At 44.8% G+C, this 25,563-nt stretch overlaps 1 protein-coding gene across 1 annotated transcript; it reads left to right on the plus strand.

Annotated features, from left to right (window-relative positions):
• Window positions 1-16,711: 16,711 nt before the first annotated feature.
• Window positions 16,712-20,926, plus strand: LOC135169127 (uncharacterized). The gene is made up of 2 exons (XM_064133863.1): window positions 16,712-20,746; window positions 20,789-20,926. The coding sequence occupies exons 1-2, from the start codon at window positions 16,712-16,714 to the stop codon at window positions 20,924-20,926; spliced, it is 4,173 nt and encodes a 1,390-aa protein (XP_063989933.1).
• The last annotated feature ends 4,637 nt before the right edge of the window (window positions 20,927-25,563 follow it).

A 25,563-nucleotide genomic window follows, 5' to 3' on the forward strand; every position in this document is an offset into this window, starting at 1 on the left:
TCAGCTTATATGCCCTAATAATAATATTTCGCGGATAGAAGGTCTTGTGAAATGTCGCGTTTTACCCCCTCGTCAATTATTTCACCCTGTTTTACCAGTAAAAGCTCATGGAAAGTTACTGTTCCCTCTCTGTCGGCCATGCTTCGATGATCTTGTACAAGACAATTGCCCTCATGATGATCCCGCTGATCGCGAATTTTTGGGAACTTGGGTCGCTCCAGAACTTCGTAAAGCCGTAGAAATGGGGTATAAAATATTAGAAATCAGTGAGCTCTGGGAGTATAAGAGAACTACGCGTTATAATCCTGTGACGCGAATAGGCGGATTATTTGCCGAATACATTAACACTTTTTTGAAAATAAAACAAGAAGCTTCGGAATGGCCTGCTGAGTGTGTAGATGATGAATCATAGAATAGATATATTGCTGAATATGAGGCGCGAGAAGGTATAAAACTTGACAAAGATAAAATTCAAAAGGATGCCGGATTAAAAGCAGTAGCAAAACTTTGTTTAAACTGTCTCTGGGGTAAATTTGGGGAGAGCGAGAACTTGACAATAAAAGCTATTATTCGAACACATGAGGAATTTGCAAATATAATGTTTAATCCTGAAATTGAAGTAACAGGACTTGTTTCTGCCGATAACGACACTCTCTTCATGTCCTGGAAACATTTAAACGAAGCCGCGGAAATGTCCACTAAGGCTAATGTCGTTATTGCGGCTTATACAACCGCTCACGCGCGTCTAAAGTTATATTCTTATCTAGAAAAACAACAAGAACGTGTTTTATATTATGATACAGATTCGGTAATTTACGTCAGCGATGGATCAAATGAATTACCGCTAGGGAATTTACTAGGGGATTTGACCGACGAGGTAGAGGGCTGCGGAGAAGGAAGATTCATTACTTCTTTTGTCTCTGGGGGGCCTAAATTTTATACTTATCGCGTAAAAAAACCGGACGGCAGTATCGCAGAAGTTAGTAAAATAAAAGAGGTTAGACTGAATTATGAATCGCGTCAACAAATTCATTATGACTCGATTTGCGCGCTCGTTGTCGATAAAGCAGTTCCCCACCAGATCGACTATCATGGTATTCGCCGGACAGTGTATCATGACGTCATCACGAAACCTGAGAGTAAGATCGTACGTGCGACAGGCCCAAAACGGCGGCTTGATGGTTTTGCGACTCTGCCCTATGGTTTCAAAAAACCGCGATTTAACCGCTGCTAGTTGGTGCGCACTGTTTATTTATAAATTAAGTATTTTATGCATTTAGATTGATTGTAGTAGTTTTGTATAATATTGTTATGCACGAAAAACGTTTGTAGGTCTTCATTATTTAATAATTAATTAAACAATTTAAAGAGTAGGGGTTATCCCGACACTCGTTCAATATTTATTTGTAGAGTCGAATAGTTATTATCAATGGATAGGGAATCGTTTGTTGATAATTAATATCCAACTTCCATATTTTTAACTTTATTTGTTCACTAGATATTCATTATTTAAAAAATGGACCCTACAGTGTTTACATTTGCGCAGAGCCTCCTGGTGTCAGGAGGCGGCCCTACGTTTTTACCGACACTGTGGAATTCTGGGATTCTACGTCTCTGGGAGGGGTTACCGATTCTAAGGGGGCGCCACCGTCAGCTTTGACTGGCGGGTGTTTAGCCGTTCGTATTTCGAATTGAAATACGAAGTTTCAAAAACCCGCGGCCCGCAAAAATGAAAATTAGCTGTAAGAAAAATGTATGTTATATAAAGAAAAATAATAAATCAATAAAGAAAAACTAGAAAAAAAAAGATTCCCTTTGAGTTTATTCCCCACCCAATTCCTATTTAATAATAATTTTAAATTAAAAGGAGGAAATGTTTAAAAAGAAGGACAACATATGGTTATTGAAAAGATTTTTTATTAAAGAAACTTAAAACTAAACTACATTCTTTTCTTAATAATAATAATAAAATTAAATCTAAAATACTTTCTTTCTTAGTACTTAGACTTAAAACTAAAGGAAATAAATTATATGGGCTCAACAACTTATTCACTTATTAAGATTAGACGGTCCTGTCCGGAGGTGCAATCAGCCTTTCGGCCATTTTACACCCTGCCCTAAGGCAGCCGCCTAGTCGCTGGTATCGAGTATCTGTGCCCTGCGAGCTAGCTCATAGAGCCCCTTGATCCCGTCCCTGTCGACACGTATATCTATGCACGTAGACCCGAAGACATTCCATCTGGCTTCATCGAGTCCGCTGCATCTTGTACACAGGTGAAGAGGATCCTCCTCCGTCAGCCCGCGTCTTTTGCATGGGGGGTCAGTCCCCTTGCCTATCCTTGATAAGTACAGAGCCCAGGGCCAGTGTCCAGTGATAAGCCCCACTATAGCCCGGAGCTTAACCCTGTTTAGGCCCAATAAGGTTTCTGCCATCTTCCTTGTGGGTTTTCCTAGGAAGGATCTCGTGTGCCTGGCACCCGTCTCTGAGACTCATCTCTCCACGATCCTTCTGTCACCACGTTCCTTGATCAGGTCCTTCACAAAATCGGTGTCCACGTCTAGATGCTCCACTTCCCCCTGAAAGGCCCTGCAACTACCTTTCTTTGCTAGCTCATCGGCTTTTTCATTGCCTTTGAGGGCTCAACAAATAAATGAAAAAAGGAAATATTTATTTGAATGTGACGTTTAGAGTTTGGCTATCCCCTCTTTTGGTGCTTTGGATAGCCAAACTGATACCGAATTACTTTTCCCAGTCCACTCACTAAAGGGTTATATATATATATATATATATATATATATATATATATATGGATGCTACTAGCGGTTGCTAGTAGCTGGTATATATACAGGGTGCTTCAGAAAAATGTATACACACTTTGAACTATTGTAGTTTTGGCGCTCTACAATATTAATGTTTTATTTCTTCGCCAGGTGCTAGCACAATCCTCCCTCTATGTTATATTATCAGTTGGAATTTGCAATAGCAACATGGGGGACGTACGTTTGAGTTTTGAAGAACGTAAGCAGGTTATTAAGTGGTACTGGAAGTTTGAGAATGTAAGTGAAGTTCAAAGACAATGGAGAAGGGAGTATGATACAGAACCACCTTCAAGATTAACAATTACACGCATACGAGACAAATTCGAAGTTCATGGAACAGTGTGTCATGTGCATAAAGGTCATTCAGGTCGGTCTCGAACAGCTACAAGTGATGAGTCATCAGCGGCAGTCTTGGAACTGTTTCAACGCTCTCCTAACAAATCTTCAAGACAAGGAGCACGTGAAAGTGATATAAGTGCTAGCAGCGTGCTACGCATTCTGAAGAGAAGCAAGTATCGTGTTTACACTCCAAGGCTGGTGCAACAGCTAAATGACGGCGATCCAGATCGAAGGTTGCAATTTTGTGAATGGATTCAGGAGATGGTGATACGTAAACCGGGATTTATGGGTAGCATCATTTGGTCGGATGAAGCCCAATTCAAACTTAATGGAACTGTTAATAGGCACAATTGTGTTTACTGGGGTGAAGAAAATCCTCACATTACAATTGAAAAAGCTGTAAATTTGCCTGCTGTAAATGTGTGGTGCGGTTTGTCTTCAAGAGGACTCATTGGACCTTTTCGATTTGAAGGCACTGTAACTGGTGTTAATTACCTAACAATGCTTGCTGAGTCCGTATTTCCTGCCATTCGTGCATTATACGGTAATGATGATTTTTATTTTCAACAAGATGGTGCTCCGCCGCACTATCACAGAGACGTACGAGCTTACCTGGATCAGAATTTGTCGGGCCAGTGGATAGGACGCAGGGGGCCAATCGAGTTTCCAGCACGCTCTCCAGACCTTACACCACTGGATTTCTTCTTGTGGGGCACAGTAAAAGATGAGGTGTACAAACGTAAACCACGTAACCTGGACATTCTTTGGAATGAGATTCAAGCAGTGTGTAGAGAAATCTCATTGGACGTTTTGATACGCTGTACAGAATCAGTGGTGACTCGTACTCAGAATTGTATTGATGCTGCAGGTCACCAATTTGAACAGTATTAACATTTGTTATTTATGTTTCATTTACATTGGACTTTCAGCTTTCTATTTTCCTGAAATTTAACTTTGTAGAACGGTAAATAAATTTTCTATGGACGTTCAAAGTGTGTATACATTTTTCTGAAGCACCCTGTATATATCCCCTCTTGGGACTGATGGTGATGGGACACTCCTGTGTCTTGTCCCCTTCTGCTGGGCCGTCGTGCCCCGTCCGGCTAGATCTCAGTGAGCCCTTCGGGTTCACTCTTCTAGGAGGGGTGTCTTGGTGACGGATTGGGAACAACACAAAATAATCTCACTCGCGGAATGTATTAAATGTATATATATATATTTGCTCTTAATGGTATACACTCCTTGCGCGAGTGGGTCGGTATCGCGTTATTAGGTGTTTATGAGTTGGACTTGGAGCGCGGTTACGAGCAGTGGAAGACCCTGTCTGGTCTGCTGCTGGAAGCTATCTGTCCTCTCTGCGAGTCTCTAAATCTCCTCCAAGTCCAAATCGCTGATCTAAGCAGTTCCACGGCTTTTTGCACCAATACTGTCTTGTGTCATCATTGACGCAAGACTCATACAGTCACACAGTATACTGGACGTGCCAAAAGCCCTGAAACTGCTTTATTTGATCCCTGCTGTGACGTCACTTGGGTGCTGACAATGGTCTAAACATCCGTTGGATTGTTCAGTCCTTTGTCCAAATGGCGTTGCAGGGAGTAAACCGATCCTCCAAACACTAAGGCAGCTGACCACAGCGTCTCCAAGACACCGTGGGACTGCTGACCAATGTCTGGGGATCAATTCTCAAAAAAACGACGCATTGGCGGAGGCCAATACGTCACATGAAAAAAATAATTTATTTCAAAAAACATAAACCTAAAATACAGATTTTTTTTTTCTTTTAAATGTTTAAATATTTCCTTTCTTTTTTTGAATTTTGTTTTTTCTAAGTCTATTTTCTATTTTAAAACTAAGGAAAATAAATGAAAAAGAAAATATTTGTTGTATAAAATTTTATTTTTGAAAAACTTAAAATTAAAATACATTTATTTATTTATTTTTTTTTTATTTTTTTTATTTAAAAGTTAGTGGGGGAAGGCGGGGGATGGGGGGTCTCAGGCCCACTGCTCCAGGGACCAGTCCTCCTCCGTCAGGTCGGGCTGGGCGGGCTCATCCCCGAAGAGGATCCTCAGGGCCCATACATCCTCCACATCGTATAGGGCGAGCACATGCACACCCTCGGCCTCAAACTGCCGCGCCTCGCGCCTCACAGCGCGGACCCACCGCGCTCTCGGGGTGTCCAGACCGACACCTCACTCCCAACGGGCTCCGGCCTGAAACAAACGGAAAATAAAAACACATTAATATTGAATATTTATAGGAAAATGAGGAAAGGAGGGGGTATTTTAGTAGAGGACTGATGGGAATGACAGGAAGGGATTAGAGGGGATAAAGGGTTTACAGAGAGAGGGAGAGAGAGAGAGAGAGAGAGACAGAGAGAGCCAAAACTTGCCATGTAAGCCTCGTCCTCGGCATCCGCCAGCCATTTCGCGGCCCTGGCGTGTAAATCCTGGATGGCGAAAACATTTTCGCCATCCAGGGATTCACCCTCCTCGTCCTCCCGCCGCAGCCACTCATTGGCCGCCCTGAGGTAGGCCCGCTCCCTCCTGGTGGCCTGCATCTGGAAAATAAAGAACAAACAAATTAAAAAATTGAACCAACAAAACACGAAAACGAAAAAATCGAAAAACTAAAATAATAACCAAAAACGAAAGAAAAAATGAAAAAATACGTTGTTTAAAAAAAAACGCGAAACGTGTACCCCGCACACGCGAAAATACAGAAAATTAAAAACCGCAAGAAAAACGCGACACACACAAAAAACCGCGAAACACCATGAAAAACATGCAAAAATAAGGAAAAAAAACTTACCACCAAACCAAAGTGCTCCTGGCACGCTCCTGCACATGTCACTTTCACCATGGTTATTATTTTTTTAATAAAAAACACAAAAAAAAGACTAAAACTGGACACTGGAGTCCTCCGGATGACGATGGTGAAAGAGGGCGAGTAGTGGAACCTCACGGTTTATATAACTTTTGCCCCACTATTCGCCCTCAACCCTCTAACCCGTAAGTTAGAGGGAGATCACAAAGGATAAATGTGGGAAAGACGAGGAAATAGTCAATATTGTTCTCTAAACCCTCTAAACAACGAGAAGGAAAGAGACAATAAACAAAAGGATTCAGAAGATCGACGAAGAAGAAGAAGCGAGAGAAATTTCCCCTAGCTTCTACGAGCAAAAAAAAAAGGGCTGGGGACAGGAGAGGGAATATTGGGTTTTGCCTAGCAATAAAAAAAAAGAGTCAAGACTCACCGGTAATGCAATAAAATTTATGACTAAATTTATTTCAGCTATTCAAAAAAATACAAACATGTTTAATGAATTTTTAGCCCGAACGGTTACTGGGTGATAACGGGGTGAAATCAAGACTCTGGATGGCCAATCCTTCATCATCATCATCCCCGCTTTGATCCAATTGCATCGCAATTTGATCAAGCTCCTTTTGACGCTGCGGTGGAGTGCATCGCACTTCGTGATCATCCTCGCGATTCCTTTGTTCTAGATTCGCGCCCAACGCGATTAGAACGGCCTCGATTTCCTCGATAGTTTTTCGCGGTTCTAAAACAAAAAAATAATACAAGATTAGCTTAAATCAATCTAATCTAAAAATTCCTGTGATTGACTGATTAAATATTTACTTGTAGGGGTTGAGGCCGCGAAATTCAATGATCCATGCTGAGCATCTTCACCCTCGCGTTCCAGGATTAAATTGATGACTGATGGAGTGCTGAGAATAATCTCGATCGATGAATCCAATTCCATCATGGTCTCAGGGATGATATCCTTCGATGGGTGGTCCTCGGATCGATTTTTTTCTGATTCGCGAGCTCTAAATTGTCTTTGTATTTCCTTAGCTAGTTCGCGACGTTTTTCGCGGGCGATAAAGTTGGCCTTCTTTTTTTCCGCGTGTTTTAAACGTTTTTCGCGAGCCTGTATTTTATTCAGATCCTTTTTCTTATCAATATAGTTCACTTGATTAAACACATCAAGATCTTTTTCTAGCATATTAATCCACAACTTTTTTTCCTCTGTACTCACTTGCACGATTTCACTTGTTTTTTTATTATTGACTTTCAGGATTTTAGAGTCACTTTGAGTGCTACCGGGTGATTTATGGCTCAATCGTCTGGTTCAGTTTTTCGTCTTCTTTTCAACCATTTGAAGGTCAGAGTCAATATTTATGACAGGACCTGTCTTGGAAATCTCATGTCGTTGGAGTTTCACTTTTTTCACTATTTTTTCAATTGATTTTTTCTCATCACTGTTATATTTCACTACACGATCACTAATTATCTTAATTCCATTTTTATTCGCGTTGATTCCACAATATTTAGATTTTTTAGGCTTAAAAGTTCCAGGCTGATAACCTGATTGATAACTGGATTTTGGAGATGAGTTCACTTGACTTGATGTCATTTTGACGTAAAAAGCGCAAATGCAGTAAATGATCTCACTGGGGTCCTTGATGCATCCCTAGTTTAGAGAAGGGGCTAAGTTTTCCACATTTTTTTTGAAAATTTGGCTTTGGCGGGGGGGTGCTTTGAATAGCTGATGAGGAAGGATGCTCGAGTTTTCCTTTTTTTCGCCCCCCACTTGTTTTGCATTTGTTGGCTTTTGAAAGGAAAGGTCAATGATTGGTCCATTTCCTTTCTTGTAGACCAATGTCTCCTCCCCCGCAGGGAGATAATATTCTTCCTCACACACCCTAAAAAAGTGGTACCAATAGAGTTTTTCCCCCACTCCTGCTTTGCATAATCTTGTGTGTTCTATGCAGTCGAAAAAACCATTTGACTTCGACATTTTATATAATAAAACATCACTATTATGCACAATTGCTTTAGTAACCACAGCCAAAGTTTTTGCATTTTTCGCATATTTCCTTTCATTTAATAAATTCGCGATTGCAATGCTTCTCAGTGATGGAGGATTATATCTCATTTGGAAATTTGATTCGATTTTTCTATTACAATCTGCAGGTTCTTCATTGTAACATACTTTCAATGTCGTACACATGTCTATGCTCTCATCTTGAGAGTGTAATTTATCCCTGCGATATCTGATATGGATTTTATTCCATGTCTCACCAAGGAATTTGTATTTACATACGCAAACAGGATCAACAAGGAAATCTTCCACTTCGCATTCCAATCCTGACCCTATCGCGATTTTCCGCGCTTTTGCTGGAATACACATGTCATCACTATCTTCACTCTCTAGGTAATCGTCATCTGTATATTTATCAACACATACGCGTACTCTTTTCTGGCGAAATTGAGGCTTTTGTCGTCCCTCATACGATTTGCGATCCGCGAGATATTTTTTAAGGGACTCTAAAGCGTAACTTTCAAAGTTTTTAGACATTTTCACTATTGCAATGCCTTTTAACGAATGACAACAAACGCCTCACTCGATTTAACAAAAAAAAATCGGTATAGGAAGGTTCCATGGTAAGAGTGGGGGTACCGCGCAACATACAAAAACCGCGAAAGTGGGGCGCATGTGTGACGCCGCCGCCGCAGAACTCCCTGCGGTGGGGGATAATGTTTGACGGTTATAGGTCTGTCATGTTCTTAGTGGGGATTCTGTCCCCTCCACTCTCATACGTAGCGCTATAAAACGCGGGTGCTCGCAGTGGATTTTATTCAGTCGTCCCGATTTCATCCATTCATTTTTTCAACATGGAAAGTACCAAACAAAAGGGATTCAGTGATGCTGAACAGCATGTGGTATTGTCTCAAGTTATATCTTTGAATAGTTCAGAGACAAAACAAATTCGTGTCGGCTTAAAAGTTACGTGTTTCGGTCAATTCGTCCCGGTTGTGCAATTTATGGGCGTACGCCCGAAACGCGCCATATTGTCAATGACACGAGAAGAATGGACCCTTTTTTTCAACGATTTGGATTCCGTAACCGACTACTTTGACCCTGAAAAGTTTCACCCAAAGATCAACCACAATGTACCTGCAAAGGAATTTGGGGCCATAAACGTGAAATTCCACCGTAGTTTTGAAAATCCCTGCGCGACCTTTGTTCGTAATGATGATGCAAATCAGACTCCCATAATGATGATGAGGCAGAGCATCATTACATTGAAAACCAAGGCTGGATGGATTAATCAGTGGCTGGATTTCTTGGAGACATTGCCTCTCAAGGAATATAAGGACTCGCTTGTATGATCAATGACGATGTATCTCATGGCTCGCGATGATCTTCGACGTACAATACCCCACGAAAATCTCGGATATTTGTATCAATTATTTGGAGAATTATTCCATAATTGTTTCAGTTATTTGGATAAATTCGCGGGAGGGGTTTATAGAATGCCCTCATATTGAAAAAACCATACACATATGATTTCATATAAATGATTTGTAAAATGTATCCTACAATTTTTATGAAATATAAAAAGAAAGATAAAATGTAAACCCTATGTTTAATTACTCATGAAAAAAACCCTCTACATCTTTTCAGGTATGAAAAAAGACGGAAGGTAAAAAACATTTATGATCTTTAAATAAAAAAAAAAAAAAACTTTTGAAAGGAAAAAACATGCAATAGAAGAAAGAGAGATAAACTTAGTCAAAAAAAAAGGAGACATCGTTGAGAATTTTTCCAACGGTCTTCCATAGAAAGGGAAAATTTATTACCCTAAAAACCTGTAAAAAAAAAAGCATCCATCTAGTGCGCCATCCATGCCAGAGCATTCCGCAATCCTCCATCTAAAAAAAAATAATGGGCCAGTTTCCCTTAACACGTGAACGACATTCCATTGCATAACAATGCGATGGTTTTAAGTGTTTTGGGACCTGCTCGCATTCCTTCACCACCCACTTCCTGTCGAACAATGACATTTTTTGGGGACCCTCACCCCAGGGGGCCCCCAGAGCGGCGACGTCCTCCTGAAAGGACAATGGGGAAAACGTGTTCGGACACGTCTGGAAAAAGGGGGGAAGGGGGACGAATCCTGGAATAAATTCGCCAATCCTGCCCACTTACTACTGGCGCAGATTTCTTTGGGTCAATCGTGGAGCCGAGAATGATCAAGGGGCCATCTGCCTCCCCTATAGCGATGCTGACTCTCTTCGGGTGGGTGGTGCTCGGGCCTACATCTGCTATGGTGTCGGCGGCGAGCGCGCATCACGCCTCTGTCAGTAACGAAGAACTCAGCGAGCTTCCCACCTCGTTCTGGCAGCAGGAGGAAGTGTCTTCAGCTGAAGGCAAGGACGTCGTTCTCACGACGGAAGAGGCAGAGTGTGAGGAGTTCGTCCAGCGGACCCATATTCGAGATCGCTCGGGGCGCTATATTGTGCGTCTGCCTCTCATTCGCCCTCCCGCAAAGCTCGGTGATTGTCTAGGCCGGGCGAAGTCGTGTCTCGCGAGCCTGCTGAGGATGTTGGACAAAAATCTGATTGCTGGAGTACAGAGACTTGAGAGAAAATTGAGGGAACCCATTAGAGGCAGATGTTAAACCACTAATACCAACAACCGGTAGCACAGCTGGAGACACCGATAAGTTGAGCTTCTTAACCAGCTCACATGCACGCTTCTCAACCTCAGTCAGATCCCTCTCGAACTTCCTCATCGACCCCTCAACAGGACTCACCTCATCTTCCAAGTTGTACAATATTCCCCCGTAAAAACCCCTTCCCTCCCCGCGATTTCTTCCGTCCTTCCTTCCCCGTGACCTCATTCTATATTCTAGCGTTAACATCGCCGGAAGGCCAATCAGTTTCTTTTGTTCAACCTCCCCACCAAAATCTGGAAAATAATACCCGAATAGGATGAAATTTATTCCGAGAAATCCTTGGTGGAAAATTTTTTGTAAAATCGTATTTCAGCACTTGACTATCGTACAGTCAAGAAATTCGTTCGCGCGGCCGTGTTTACATCGGCATGTAAACAAACCCTCACCCGGAGTTATCGAGGCCTCCTTCATTCCCTATCCATTCCCATTCAAAAGATTTCTTGAATATTCCCTTATTCCCCCGTCCCCCTTCTATTCGCTATTCCCATTCACCTATCCTTCCTAGTCCGAAAATAATATTGTAACTTCGGGTTAGGAAAAATTACAAGTTGAAAAACTTAAACTTTTGATACTTTTACAAACCCCCTTAATTATTATATAAAAATACTCCACTGTTCAATTATTTCCATTAATATTCTTCCAAATAAATAGAATTATTTATAATTGATAAAAAAAAAACTCGTTGCACTCCGAGAGTGCAGGCAGAAGTGAAAACTTGAACTCATGGCGCGTTGGGTACTTTTTTGGGTGAGCATTTTTAGGTGCGCTCGCGACATGAGAAATTGTACATAAAAAATCAAGTTTATCAAAGCTGTTTATTCTTTAACGGAAGAACCAAACGGTTGGATGATAATATCAAAAAAAAGGGCACAACACACTTTGATAAAAAATACTATCATATATTTTGAAAAACAAAGGATAAAATACACTTGTAATTAAATTATTGGAACGTTTGAATCGTGAAAGATGCATCAATTTTATTTTGACACTGGTTGCAATTTCCGCGTAGTTTTGTTATGTCCGGAGACGTTGTCAGCGTCGGAGGACAACTATTGTATAATTGAGTTATTTACGGAAAAACAAGAACTAGAAATTTTGATATAAAAATATGAAATGCTAAATTAGAAATATAGAATGAAGCTGAGTATTTTTATATTTAGAGATTTTATTTGGACGATGCTAGATTTGTTTTTCGCTCTTACCTTGATTATGTTGTTAATTTAAATAGAAAGAGGAATAAAAGAATTAAGAGTAATCAAATGATTCCGAGGAAATTTTATGGTCAAAAGTAATTTTCTCTATTATGAACCTTTTTGAATTACAATAAACAATGATTGGTTATTATCTAGAATTTTGTATAAACTTTATTTAACAAAAGATAGCAATGATTCAATATTTGTCCCCGAATATTTCCTTAGAGAGTTCGATAGTCAATTAATTTGGAATTGAAGAAAGATGTAATAATTTTTAGGAGACTCACAGTTTAAGGGTGTAAAGGAATGCCTTCCCTTAAGTATCGGGAATGTGTGGATCCTTCGGTGACACAATCGTCTTTCTTCAGCAGAATCAGAATGGCTTCTGATCCTATCATGAATACTTCTTATTCATGCCACGTTCACCCACTCGCTTATAATTAATGAACAATGTTTTTGAAAAGTTTTGAGAATGTCCACAACCACAGAAACTGATAAGTTAGTTCTCTTCAAATGCAAGAAACACTCCTACTTTCGATTAAAGGATGCAGTATCTCTGTACACTTCCGGCCGTTTAACTATTTACTATGGTGAAATAGATTACCACGCACTATATCGATTGTACCGCGAATTATAGTATGGGAGGCCCGAAAGAAACAGATCGATTCCGGAAAGTAATTTCCACCAAGTCAAACTATCGCTCCGACGGTTGTTTCTAGACTGGCTTGATCTTTTGATTTTGGGGAGCGGATCGATTTTTGGGGGTTACACGAGTTGGCTTCTAATTGGTGGAAATTATGGTATGGTTTCCCACTACCGATTGTTAAAGGGGATTGTCCTGTTAAGTCAGCGGTTTTGGCGGTCAGCAGTTTTGTCAGTGCATGATTTCCGCGGTGGAGTTCAGTGCTCTGGTATGTGTCATTCTTTTTGTTAGGGTGGATGCACTTGCCGAAATGGCGAAACCAATTTTTGGTTGACGTTGTGTTTTTGTAACTGGGATGGTGGAATTGGATGGGTTTTTGCAAGGTGGTGTTTATGGTTTAAGGAATGTGGTTCTTTGTGGTTAGTATCTATGGGGAATGCGGGAGAAACTATTGATAAAGGGTTTTGGATATCACAGCTCCCGCTCGGAATCATGATTGCACTGGGTTGAAATTGATTTTGAGAAGTGTCTGCAGTTTCGTATAGTCGGGTGTAACTTGATCTAGTGGGTTTCCGGTTTATCTCTGGTCAGCGATTGTTCGGATCGTGGGTACTGTTTGTTTCGTCTCATTCGGGCGGGGATTGCGATCAAATTTCTGCAGACTGGCATAGTGCATCCGGTGTAATTAGTTTCTGTGACAGTTCTTTGGTACTCTTCGATCAGTCTGCTGCTGTCTTTTCTCGTGGCAAGAGTGTTATTATGCCTTCGAAAGCCCGTCGTATTCGAAATGCTCCTCGGGAGTTGAGAGTTTTGTTGTCGCGGTGTGATCAACCTGGACCGGATGGGGTGAAGGTGTCTCTTGGTTATTGCCATATGTCGATATGGTTTTGGGGGAGAATCCTGATATTTTTAGGTTGAGTGGAGTTTTGAATAAGCAGTTTTTTGGAGGTGGGGTGCGTGGATTCACCTATGTTCCATCTAACCGAAAGAAGGACTGTTTCGGTTATACGGATTTTACGACGAAGATAATTTATTTGCAAGAGTTCATGTTCTCCGCGGGATTGTGTAGGTCAGTGTTAGTTCGTACCCTCTTTCATGAGATGATCCATGCGTGTTTGGATAACACTGGCGCGGATAGGAACGAGAATTCTGGGCATGGACCGATTTTTATGAGGGAGGTGTCCCGGATAAACAAGCTGCTAGGATGGGATCTGATGGATGAAAGTGACGTTTCTTGGGATGGGTTACGGGTTTTAAATCTGGATAAGGTTTTTATCTGTAATAAATGTAGGAAGAAGTTGTCTCGCGTCTTAACTCGCCCACCAGGACCTGATGATTTTTATCCTTGGTATGAGAGTCATCGGAAGAGATGTGGGGGTGCTTTTAGTTTGGCAGGTAAGATGTTCTTTTGCTGTTTTTACTTCATTTTTGCCATTTTGTTTCATGATCCCTGTTCTTTTTCGCGGTTTTAGCTTGATGGGGTGGTCTGAGGTTTGGAAGGGTGATTGGGGATGAGAGAGTCTTCTACTATTTTTGGGACGACTGGCCATAGCCGTGTGAGGATCTTATGCATCGAATGGAGGCATTTTTGGGACTGTCGGCCGGAAGTCGGCTCAGTATTGGCAATGTTTATGGAGACTCTGTTGGAATTCCTGGAAGCCGACCATGATTCCATTACTAACACTAACGCCTGCTCACCGTCAGGCAAAATCATAACAACCCAGTTGTTACTAAGGGCCTATTTCACATTTTTTGGGTGATGGGGCGCCACCTTCTGGACCGCTCCCAGCCATCCGGCATAAGGGGGATGCCCCACCACCGACCTCGAGGCCCCTCGAAATCGTCCGATCGAGCGATCGGGCAGCCTCACTCGCTTCCGGATTATTGTGTTAGTAACACGTGGTTATTAAGTACCGCTCAATTATCTAAATCGATCTTTCTAGACCGCTCGAACTATTGTTACTCGTCATATCCGCGAAACGGCTCATCGGGTTCTCTTATAATTAGTTATAATAACGGACCGCTCTTCAACATATGATTAGATATTATTAAGACTGACGAATTGTGTTTGTTAATAAATCAAGGTGACACGTGCAGTGTAATTCATCTCTCTTTATTTTTTTGGGATTGCTCATACCCCCACACACCACCCGATCCCCTCCGATCCAGAACATTCTTCCAACATTTTTTGGTCCTTCGAGCCGGATTGGAGGAACATTTCGTGTTAATTGGTGAAATTGTGCGAGTGTGTGAGTGGAAAAAATCGGCTCAGCGCGGGAAGCATAGCGGCATTGGCAGTGCCGCCCCACCATCAACGAGGGCCCGCCCCTGCCGTCCGACAGTGTCGCCCCAACCACGCCGAGCGCCACCGGCACTTGATAGTGCCGTCTCACCACAACCAGGGCCCGCTCCTACCATTCGACAGTACCGACCCTCCATCATCGGGGGCCCGCTCCTGCCGTTCAGATAGGGATCCGCTCATCTGGGATTCTGGAATATTTTTCCGGATCATCGTCAGCAAAACCACGTTCTGGTAATTTTTTGGGAATCATTCCCATTGGCACCGCTCAGTCACAGGTATTTTCAACCCTTTTTTTCCTTGATCCGTGCGACATCAAACACGTCCAAGGGTTATATTATCATTTTTTACCAGTTCATTCACCTTTCACTGGTTTTTTCTTGGGTTTAATTTTTTTTGGGATTTCGGAAACGCTCAATACTCATCAGCTGTCAGCTATGGCCTCCTTTGAGGTTACCCTGGGGCTGAACACATCGAGAGGTGCATTCATCGAAAGGGTGCATAACGAACTGCTCGATAATGAGGTGGACCAGCTCACCATAACATCCCTACATGCCAAGCTGGATATCCTCGAAACTTATTGGGAGAAGTTCGAGGCCACTCATGAGAAGCTCGTCGGTGGGAGCGCGAAGGTGGACAACGTCTTGGAGTTGTCATACTTCAAGGACAGCCTCTTTGATCGGACCATCGTACACTATCACGAGGCCAAGGGGATTCTGGTTCAGCTCATAGACAGGAAGGGGGTGTCCACCGGCTCACGTCGCTCTGTCGCAGGGGGAACAGCTCAACCTTCAACGGCTAAAAGGTGCCTGCCAGAAATTGCTCTTCCCAAATATTCTGGGGTATTCTCGGAATGGAGGTCCTTCCGAGATTTGTTCAGCTCACTGGTCGGCTCAAACCCAGATATTCCAAACGTGGAGAAGATGCATTACTTGAGGACGAGCCTCAAGGATGAGCCAGCTCGAATCATCTCCAACATCGCCATCTCTGATGACTCATTTGCCTCTGCTTGGGAACTGCTCCTTACGCGCTATGAAAATAAGCGCCTCCTCGTCTCGGCGCAGCTCGAGCGCCTACTCAACTCACCAGGGATGACCGCTCACAGTGCTCGAGAGTTAAACACTCTATTGACCACTGTCGCCGAAGCATTGAACGCTCTGGAGGCATTAGGGTCACCGACTGCTCATTGGGATCAGGTCCTCGTCTACGTGGTATCCAAACGGCTCAGCTCGAAGCTCCGAGAAGCATGGGAAGTGAAAGTCGGGTCGTCCACCGACTTCCCCAGCTTCTCAGCCTTCAAGGACTTCCTCACCGGGAGAGCTCGTGCCATGGAGAGCATGGAGATTAATACGCCCGCTCGCTCTACGGATCAGGCTACGAGGCCTACTACTGTCAGCTCAAGAAGGCCTCCCCTGTCGGTCAAGGTGCATCATGCAGCTGCTCCACAGCCACAGCAGACCAGGCCAACTCCCAGGAACACCTCATCAGGGAAAGTGACGTACCCCTGCTCAATGTGTCAGGCAGACCACTATCTGTCAACCTGCACATCATTTCGTCAGCTCAACGGTCCAGCTCGTCGGGAGATAGTGGAAAGGTACTATCTCTGCTACAACTGTCTCGGTCGTCATTCAGTCAAGGACTGCAGATCGCAGACGAGATGCCAGCTCTGTGGAGGTCTCCATCATACGATGCTACACTCCACCTCGACCACAGCTCCACCTAAGCCCAGTCAAGGGCCATCTTCTAGGACCGCTCAAGGTACTGCTCAAAACCAAGCTGCATCGTCATCAGCTCGACCATCTGGGGTACCAATGGTCACGTACACCTACGGGGATGGGGTCACTACTGTGAAGACCTCTGAGCCCAGACCTTCCACATCTGCGGAATGAAGGTCATCCGGACAGATTGCCGTTTCGTGCTCAGCTCGTCAGCTCGATTCTGGAATTACTGGTTGCCGTCCTGGGGTACTTCTGGCTACGAGTCTAGCTTATCTCGTGTGCCCAGATGGAGCCGCTCACCGCATTCGTCTGCTCATCGACCCAGGATCAGAGATATCTCTTATTGGGGACCAGATTGTGCGTCGTCTCGGACTTACCCGGTCCAAGACTTCACTACTTATTTCCGGAATCGGAAACTCGGCATCTGGGCCGGCACTAGGCAAGGTACCGCTCACCATACAGTCCACTCATTCTTCATTCAGCTGAGAGTCACGGCTTATGCTCTCAGCCAGCTCACCACATCGTTACCGACGTTTACACCCGGACCGCTCAAGTGGGATCATCTTGAAGGGTTACAACTCGCTGATCCCAACTTCCTAGCACCAGCACCAATTGACGTCTTACTTGGTGCTGACGTCTACGGTCAGCTCATCCTGCCAGAGGTCATCACACATGACCCAGGATCACCATCGGCTCAGCTCACCCGACTCGGATGGGTCATCTTCGGGCCCACTGAAAGTGTTGCGTTAGCTCACACGGCCACAGCTCACCTGGCGGTATCCAATGAGGACCTCGATGGCTTACTCACCAGGTTCTGGGTCCAGGAAGAGGTTCCTGAGACTTCAGAGATACAACTCACCGACGAGGAAGGTCAATGCGAGGAACACTTTCGGCGGACACACACCAGGGACTGCTCCGGACGTTACATTGTCCGGTTACCGCTCAAGGCTCCGCCCTCAGTGCTTGGGGATTCACGAACGTCAGCGCTCGCATGCCTTCACCGACTGCTCCGGAAGTTCTCCCGTGATGAGGAATACCATCAACCCTATACAGACTTCCTCAAGGAATATGAAGCCCTTGGCCATATGCGCCGGGTCTCCGGACAGCTCACTCAGACAGCTCATCGACAGCGTATGGGGGAGTACACAGCTCTCGGGACGACCTTAGCACATGAAGCTCCGGCTTCAGAAGGGTTGAGGGTCCCGAATAGCTCGTACTCCGCTCAGGCTGTCACTTCTCCGGAATATTTCTTTCCTCACCACGGTGTCGTCCGAACCAGCAGCGAGACGACTAAGATCAGAGTCGTGTTCAACGGCTCCCATAAGACCAGCTCGGGGCAGACGCTCAATGAGATTATGCATACTGGAGCCAAACTCCAGAGAGACATTGCTGATGTACTGCTCTTCACTCGACGGCATAAGCTCATCTTCATGACGGACATCACCAAGATGTTCCGCCAAATCGGAGTACATCAGGATGATTGGCCGCTCCAACAGATACTTTGGGCCGATGCAAATGGGGACGTCACCACATATCAGCTCACCACCGTCACGTATGGAACTAGATCCGCTCCATTCCTTTCCATACGTGTCTTGAACCAGCTCGTGGAGGACGAGGGCAGTCACTATCCTCTCGCCGTGGAGCCGCTCACGAAAGGACGATATGTGGATGATATTTGCGGAGGTGCTGACTCGGAGGATGAGTTACTCAAGACCGCTCATCACGTGACTCAACTTTGCCAATCAGGCGGCTTCCCGTTGGCAAAATGGCACTCCAACAGTGCAGGTCTGCTCAGCACACTCAGGTTGGACAGCACCTCCCACGATCAAAAGGTGATCGAGGACTCGATCACCAAGATCTTAGGAGTCTCATGGCACCCAGGCACGGACAGCTTCACGTTCTCCATCGCTCGGCCTGAAACCAACTCCATCTCAAAACGAATTATTCTGTCGGAAACCGCTCAGCTCTTCGACCCACTTGGCTTCCTCGCGCCAGTGGTGATACGAGCGAAAATACTACTACAGGCGCTCTGGATAGAGAAACTGGGATGGGACGACCCAGTTTCCCCGACAACAGCGCATCGATGGCGACAGTTCAGGGATGAGCTCAACCAGTTGTCGGAGGTCACCGTGCCACGATGGCTTGGACTGCTCAAGGGCTTCGACGTGGAGGTCCATGGATTTTCCGACGCATCCCAGGTGGCTATGGCAGCTGTCATTTACCTGAAGGTTCCGCACCTACCTGGAAATGGTATAACGCTCGTCTGCTCCAAGACTAAAGTAGCCCCGCTCAAACGGCTGACCATCCCACGCCTGGAACTTACGGCTGCTCTGCTCCTGGCCAAGCTCATACGTTACGTTCAGGATCAGCTCAATCTCAGAGCTGCGCCCACCTACCTCTGGACGGATTCCTCCGTAACGCTCACCTGGATCAGCTCCCACCCATCACGATGGAAAGAATTCGTGAGGAATCGTGTCACTCTTATCCAAGAGCTAACTCAGCCAAGTCACTGGAGGCTGGTGCCTGGCAAGGAGAATCCAGCAGATTGTGCTTCTCGAGGTCTCACCGCTCAACAGTTAGCAGCACATAAGCTGTGGTGGACAGGCCCACCTTGGCTACAACAGGACAACTCATCTTGGCCAACTCACGTTCTAGAAAGGGACCTCAATGTGGACCTCGAAGAGAAACCGGGGCAGATTTACTACGGCGCCGCTCAGCAAATAGCTATCTGGGATCTCATCGATAGGTTCTCTTCGTTCAACCGACTACTTCGGATCACCGCGATCTGCTCAAGGTTCATCGCTCGGCTTAGGAGGGTTCCTAATACGTCACTCCATTATCCGCTCACGCTCAGCGAACTGGAAGACGCACGGCTCCTTTGGATCAAGCTTACCCAGACAGCTCACTTCAGGGAGGAACTTCGGATCATCTCTCGCGGGGAGAAATTCACCAGGTCCCATCCGCTTACCAAGCTCACCCCGTTTATCGATCGTCAAGGGATCCTGCGTGTTGGTGGACGGCTCAGGTTCGCACAGCTCGACCCCGATAGCAAAAATCAAGCTATCATCCCAAAGGAATCGCAACTAGCTCGCTTGCTGATAAGCCAAGCTCACCTAAGGACACTTCACGGCGGGACACAGCTCACTCTTCGTCAGCTCAGGACAGCTTACTGGATCCTCGGAGGCCGAGCTCCAGTACGCTCCTTCATCCTTAAATGCGTGAAGTGCGCTCGACAACGTGGAATACGTGCTCAACAGCTCATGGGACAGCTGCCACCAGCCCGACTCACCCCCGCTCGCGCCTTCCTCAACACGGGGGTTGATTACGCCGGCCCCATATCGCTCCGGTCATGGAAGGGACGGGGCCACAAGTCATACAAGGGCTGGTTGGCTATCTTCGTCTGTATGACCACCTCAGCCGTGCATCTCGAGGTAGTATCAGACTACTCAGCTGATGCATTCCTAGCGGCATACAGACGTTTCTCCAGTCGGCGCGGGATCGCTCACACCTTATTCAGCGACTGCGGTACCACCTTTCTCGGCGCTGATAAGGAGCTCAGGAGGCTATTCTTAGCAGGATCATCCGAATCTCGACAGCTCGCCCAGCTCCTCATTCAAGATGGGACTCAATGGTCCTTCAACCCTCCAAGCGCACCACACTTCGAAGGCAAATGGGAGGCGGCAGTGAAGTCGGTGAAATATCATCTCACCCGGACTATTGGGGAGGATCTGCTCACCTTCGAGGAACTCACCACCTTGCTCACCCAAGTTGAGGCAGTTCTCAATTCACGGCCGCTCGAACCGCTCACTGATGATCCTGATGACTGCTCGGCTCTGACCCCAGGGCATTTTCTCATAGGCCAGGCTCCTACAACTCTTCCAGAGCCATCATTGGAGAATCTTAACATCCCTAGACTCTCCCGATGGCAGCTCATCCAACAAAAACTCCAAGGGTTCTGGAAGATATGGTCCACAGGATATCTCCAACGTCTACAGGCCATATCCAAGTGGTACCACCCGACTCACGACATCAACGTCGGCTCTTTAGTCCTACTCACGGACGAGAGGTTTCCTCCATCAAAGTGGCCTCTCGCCCGAGTGACCGCTCTTCACCCTGGCAAGGATGGGCTTACGCGAGTAGTCACGCTCCGGACCGCTCAGGCGACGTTAACGCGCCCAATCGTTAAGCTCGTACTCCTGCCAGTACCAACGTCAAGGACCTAGAACCACATCTCAGCGCTACAGCTCGTCAGCTCATTGGCCTTCACCTGGACTTCGTCAACCCTGACGGATTTACGACCCGGCACGATCAGCGAGGTCCACCGTGAAGATGGAATCACCCGGATTGGACGGGATTTACGACCCCCCCAACGTCTCGGATGATTCCAAGTTTAGCCAACAAACCAAGGACCAGCTCTTCGGACAGCTACAGGGTGATCCACCCAGCATACGCTCTCTGAATACTCTTGATCCCCAAATTTTTGTTTTAGGTCATATTGCTCATCGACAGCTACTCTCAAGTTGCTGACGGCTGGGGAGGATGTTGGAATTCCTGGAAGCCGACCATGATTCCATTACTAACACTAACGCCTGCTCACCGTCAGGCAAAATCATAACAACCCAGTTGTTACTAAGGGCCTATTTCACATTTTTTGGGTGATGGGGCGCCACCTTCTGGACCGCTCCCAGCCATCCGGCATAAGGGGGATGCCCCACCACCGACCTCGAGGCCCCTCGAAATCGTCCGATCGAGCGATCGGGCAGCCTCACTCGCTTCCGGATTATTGTGTTAGTAACACGTGGTTATTAAGTACCGCTCAATTATCTAAATCGATCTTTCTAGACCGCTCGAACTATTGTTACTCGTCATATCCGCGAAACGGCTCATCGGGTTCTCTTATAATTAGTTATAATAACGGACCGCTCTTCAACATATGATTAGATATTATTAAGACTGACGAATTGTGTTTGTTAATAAATCAAGGTGACACGTGCAGTGTAATTCATCTCTCTTTATTTTTTTGGGATTGCTCATACCCCCACACACCACCCGATCCCCTCCGATCCAGAACATTCTTCCAACAGACTCTATCCCTGATTTCGGAGTGTTTCTGTTGCATCCCACGAGTTTTGGATATGTTTTGGTCATATTATTATAGTTATTTTCTGGAAAATAAATGGTTTTGGTCAGTGGCTATGGATTTCCTCTTATACATGTTTTTTTTTTTATCCGATTGTTTTAGATTGTTATTGCTTTTGTTACTATTATTGTTACTATTATCGTGATTTTATTATTACTTTATTTATTCTGATATTTTCTTAGATGTAGCTGATAGTTACGCCTGTCCTTTCAGGTGGTTCGGGTAGGGAGGTCTCCTGATTCTCTTTTCGGATTGGTGGTGGGAGTGCTGGTAATGCGGGGGCTATTCTTACGGCAGGCATGCTGATAATGGCCATTGGTACCTCCTCGAATCGTTCAATTGCTGGTCGTTTCTGGTTTTTGCATTGTTGTTCTCTGGTGGTTTTTATCCTTTTCCTGCGGCAGCAGTAGCTTAGCAGTGGTAATATACTCCACCCTCTTGTATATGCCGCAATTCCTGCGATGATGGTGACCACGGAGAGAATACCCGTGATACTACAGTTTGCGACTGTGAATATGCGGTGTGTGTATTCTTCTTGGTGGTGTAGGCCTGTTTTCTTTGCTGCGTCAATGGTCTGCTGCATAGATTCATCGATCATTTTGGTGTTATCGATATCTGGGATGGCATGATGTTCAACTTGGGAAGCATACCCATCTTCCTTGGTGCGTCACTCAGACTGCGAGCCATTTCGGTGATATTCATGGTGATGGGTATGCCATGAATTGTTGGTAGTTGGGAATCGATGAGGCCGGTCCCTTCTAATATGCTGGTCTTTGTTTCTGCCGAGCATCTGTTGTTGAGGTGAAGTATTCGTGTTCCATTGATGATGGTCGATTCGACTTCCAGCCCTTGGCATGTTATCTCTACCCTTTCTGGTTGTATGGCTGAGTATAACCATCCTTCGCTGTGGGTTAATTTTGTCCATTGGGTGTTCAAGTTGTTGCTCAGACGTATGTTGCAATTTTGGTATGCTTTTGGTGTTGGGTTTAAATCAGCATTGGTGAGGAGTTGATACTCGCAACTCGGGGTTGCTCCTGGTTTTTGCATTGGTAATCCTTTGGGGCAAGCGAGGCAGTTTTCTAGGGGGATACAGGTTCTCAAGTAGCTTTCGTCAGTGAGGGCGAATTTTGGACCGACTTTGGAGGTCATGATGTATTCCTTTTCGGGTTGGATATATGCTGCAACTGTTTTATTTCTTTGCACCGTTTGTGGAACTTTGCATGATATGATTTTGAATAGATCCATTGATTCTCTTGCTAGTAGGGGTATATTCAGAATAACTAGAAATTTTCTTTTGCTGTGTCCTGTTTCCATCTTGCTTATCTGGGCTAAAAGCTTTATGTACAGTTTCTCTTTGTTGATGGGGAAGAGACTATCCTCTGCAGCCTTTTCTATTTCTTGGGCGGCGTTTTTAAATTGTTCGTTGTTAATTAACATTGAATTTAGTTTCCCATGTTTTGCTTTCTCAACTGCTTGCACCACTTTGTGAGTAGTTCCTAGATATTTCCGGGCGCCATACTCTGCTTCATTTGCTATTTGCGTCAAATGTTGCAGGTATTCCAGAGAGTTGATGTGTGTAATCATGTTATTTGATTTGTTGGTCAGCCGGTCCAGCTGTTCCTCCGCTTGTTTCATCCTCAAGATGTACTTGTTATTGATCATTTTCATCGAGTTTATCTCAGCCTGAATCAAGTGTGTGGAATTTTCAATCAGATGTGTTATTTCGCGTTGGTCTTGGTATAGCCGGTTAATTTCTTTGGTAATGTGTTCGCGGTCGTTATAGTCCATTGTTCCGAAAACTTTTCTGGCAATTGTTCCGATAAAGCCGAAGAACGGCGCCCTGGCTGTTCGGGATGGTGTTCGCATGTGCGCTGGGTTGGATTGTAAAACCTGTTGTCTATGTTCTTGGATATGTCGAAGCTCCTTTGAGAGGTCATTCATTTTGTCTAGTCCTAGGGCTTGTCGGCAATTCCGTGGTTATTGGTGAGCAGTACAGTCTTTGTAATGTTTCTCGATCATAATCTGTCCGGGTAAGGGTTGACCTGATAAGCCTTCTAGATCAATGGTCAACATTGGTCGCCAGTTCCGGTTTATTCTCCTTATTTGATCGATTTTCTCATAGTAGATTCCCGGATTATATGCAAGGGGATCTTTTCGATAGAGCCGTTCCGTTATGGCTATTCTCACCAGAAAACTTATACTCCCGATTATTACGATTAATGGGATGCTTGTCATCTTGGGCCCGGTTATGATGGATCTGAAAGAGTTGGAAAAGTTGGGATCACAAATCTATATGTTTGTCTACTGAGGTTTGTGTTGTGTTTTTTTTTTTTTTTTTTTTGGCAGCTTTGCTTCGCATTAGGTGGATGTGTAGATTTTTGATCCTGTTTTAGCTAGTTCATCAGCTCTTTCGTTTCCATAGATTCCTTTATGCCCAGGTGTATATTCAAATTGGACCTGTAATTGTTGAGTCAGAGTATCTAATTCCTTCAATAATTTCTGGTTTACGACTGGTTTGCGCTTTGCATTGAGCCAACCATTCAGCTTCCATTTGGGCAAATGCTTGGTCATGCAGTCGATCAGGTATTTAGAATCGGTTATTAATTTGACTCGTTTTATGTCGTGCCTGATGCATATCCTGCAAGCTTCTACGGCCGCTGCGGTTTCCGCCGTGATATTTGTGGCTCTTTCTTCTTTCAGGGTCTGATAGGTATTCAGGGGGTGTCTGTCTCCAAACCAGACCCCTACTCCAGCTATGGCGTTGGTGGTGCCATTGTAGGAGCATGAACCATCGATATAGGCCGTGGTCCAAGTTTTCCTTTGAATCTGGATTTCTCTCGGGGGCATGTTCCTGTAACCAGAGATTGATATTGTCATATTTTGGTTTCTTTTCCTAATCTTCTTCGCATGGTTTCAGCTTGTTGGGATGTTTCATGAACCGGTGCCCATCTTCTGTCTCAAGATATACATTCCCTTTGGCGGTGATATCTACAATTTCATAGGGCCCGGTATAAGCTTGATCCAATTTTCCGGTTTTTGGTTCTTTCTCGGCGTACACGAACTGGCCGATTTTTAACTCTAAAGGCCTTGCCTTTTGGTCATAAATCCTTTTCGAGTTGAATTTCGATTCCTGAAGATGTAGGTAGGCGATTTCATGGATTCTTTCTAGTTTATTAATCAACTCGATCATGTAGTCCGAGTAGGTTTCCTTTCCCGGGTCTGTCTCATTAAGATTGGAGGGTATCCTGGCTGGTATGCCGTATAATAGTTGGAAAGGGGTAAAATTTGTTGCGCTATGAACCGTGGTGTTGTACGACAACATAGCAAAGGGTAGCACTTCATCCCACTCATTGAACTCGTTGGTGTATGCCTTAAGATATTCTACAAGGGAATGATGACTTCTCTCTAAAGCTCCATTGGATTGTGGCCGATAACCTGAAGTGGTGATGTGGTGGAACCTCATGATTTTGCTTAACTGAGCGAAAAGTTTGCTAAGGAAACTTGTGTCTTTGTCGGAGAGAATGATCTTCGGGCAACCATATTGTGCTACGTACTTGGTTGCTATAGCATGTACAATGGTATGGGCTTTGATATCTTTGAGGGGTACGGCAACACAATGTTTGGCAAAATTATCCTGGATCGTAAGGATGTGATTGTGCCCTTTCGAGGTCGTTGGGAGTGGACCAACGGTATCAATCGAGATTCTCTCAAAGCATTCACTTGGTGTTTCCGTGATCAGCATTGGTTGTCGAAATTTTACACGTCGTATCTTTTCCAGTTGACAAGTTCTGCATTTCTTGATGAACCTTTCAACATCTTGCTTCATTCCTGGCCAGTAGAATCGTTCTCTAATTCGGTGGAATGTTTTGACGATCCCTT

Source organism: Diachasmimorpha longicaudata, chromosome 14, assembly GCF_034640455.1.
Source record: "Diachasmimorpha longicaudata isolate KC_UGA_2023 chromosome 14, iyDiaLong2, whole genome shotgun sequence".
Taxonomy (NCBI): domain Eukaryota; kingdom Metazoa; phylum Arthropoda; class Insecta; order Hymenoptera; family Braconidae; genus Diachasmimorpha; species Diachasmimorpha longicaudata.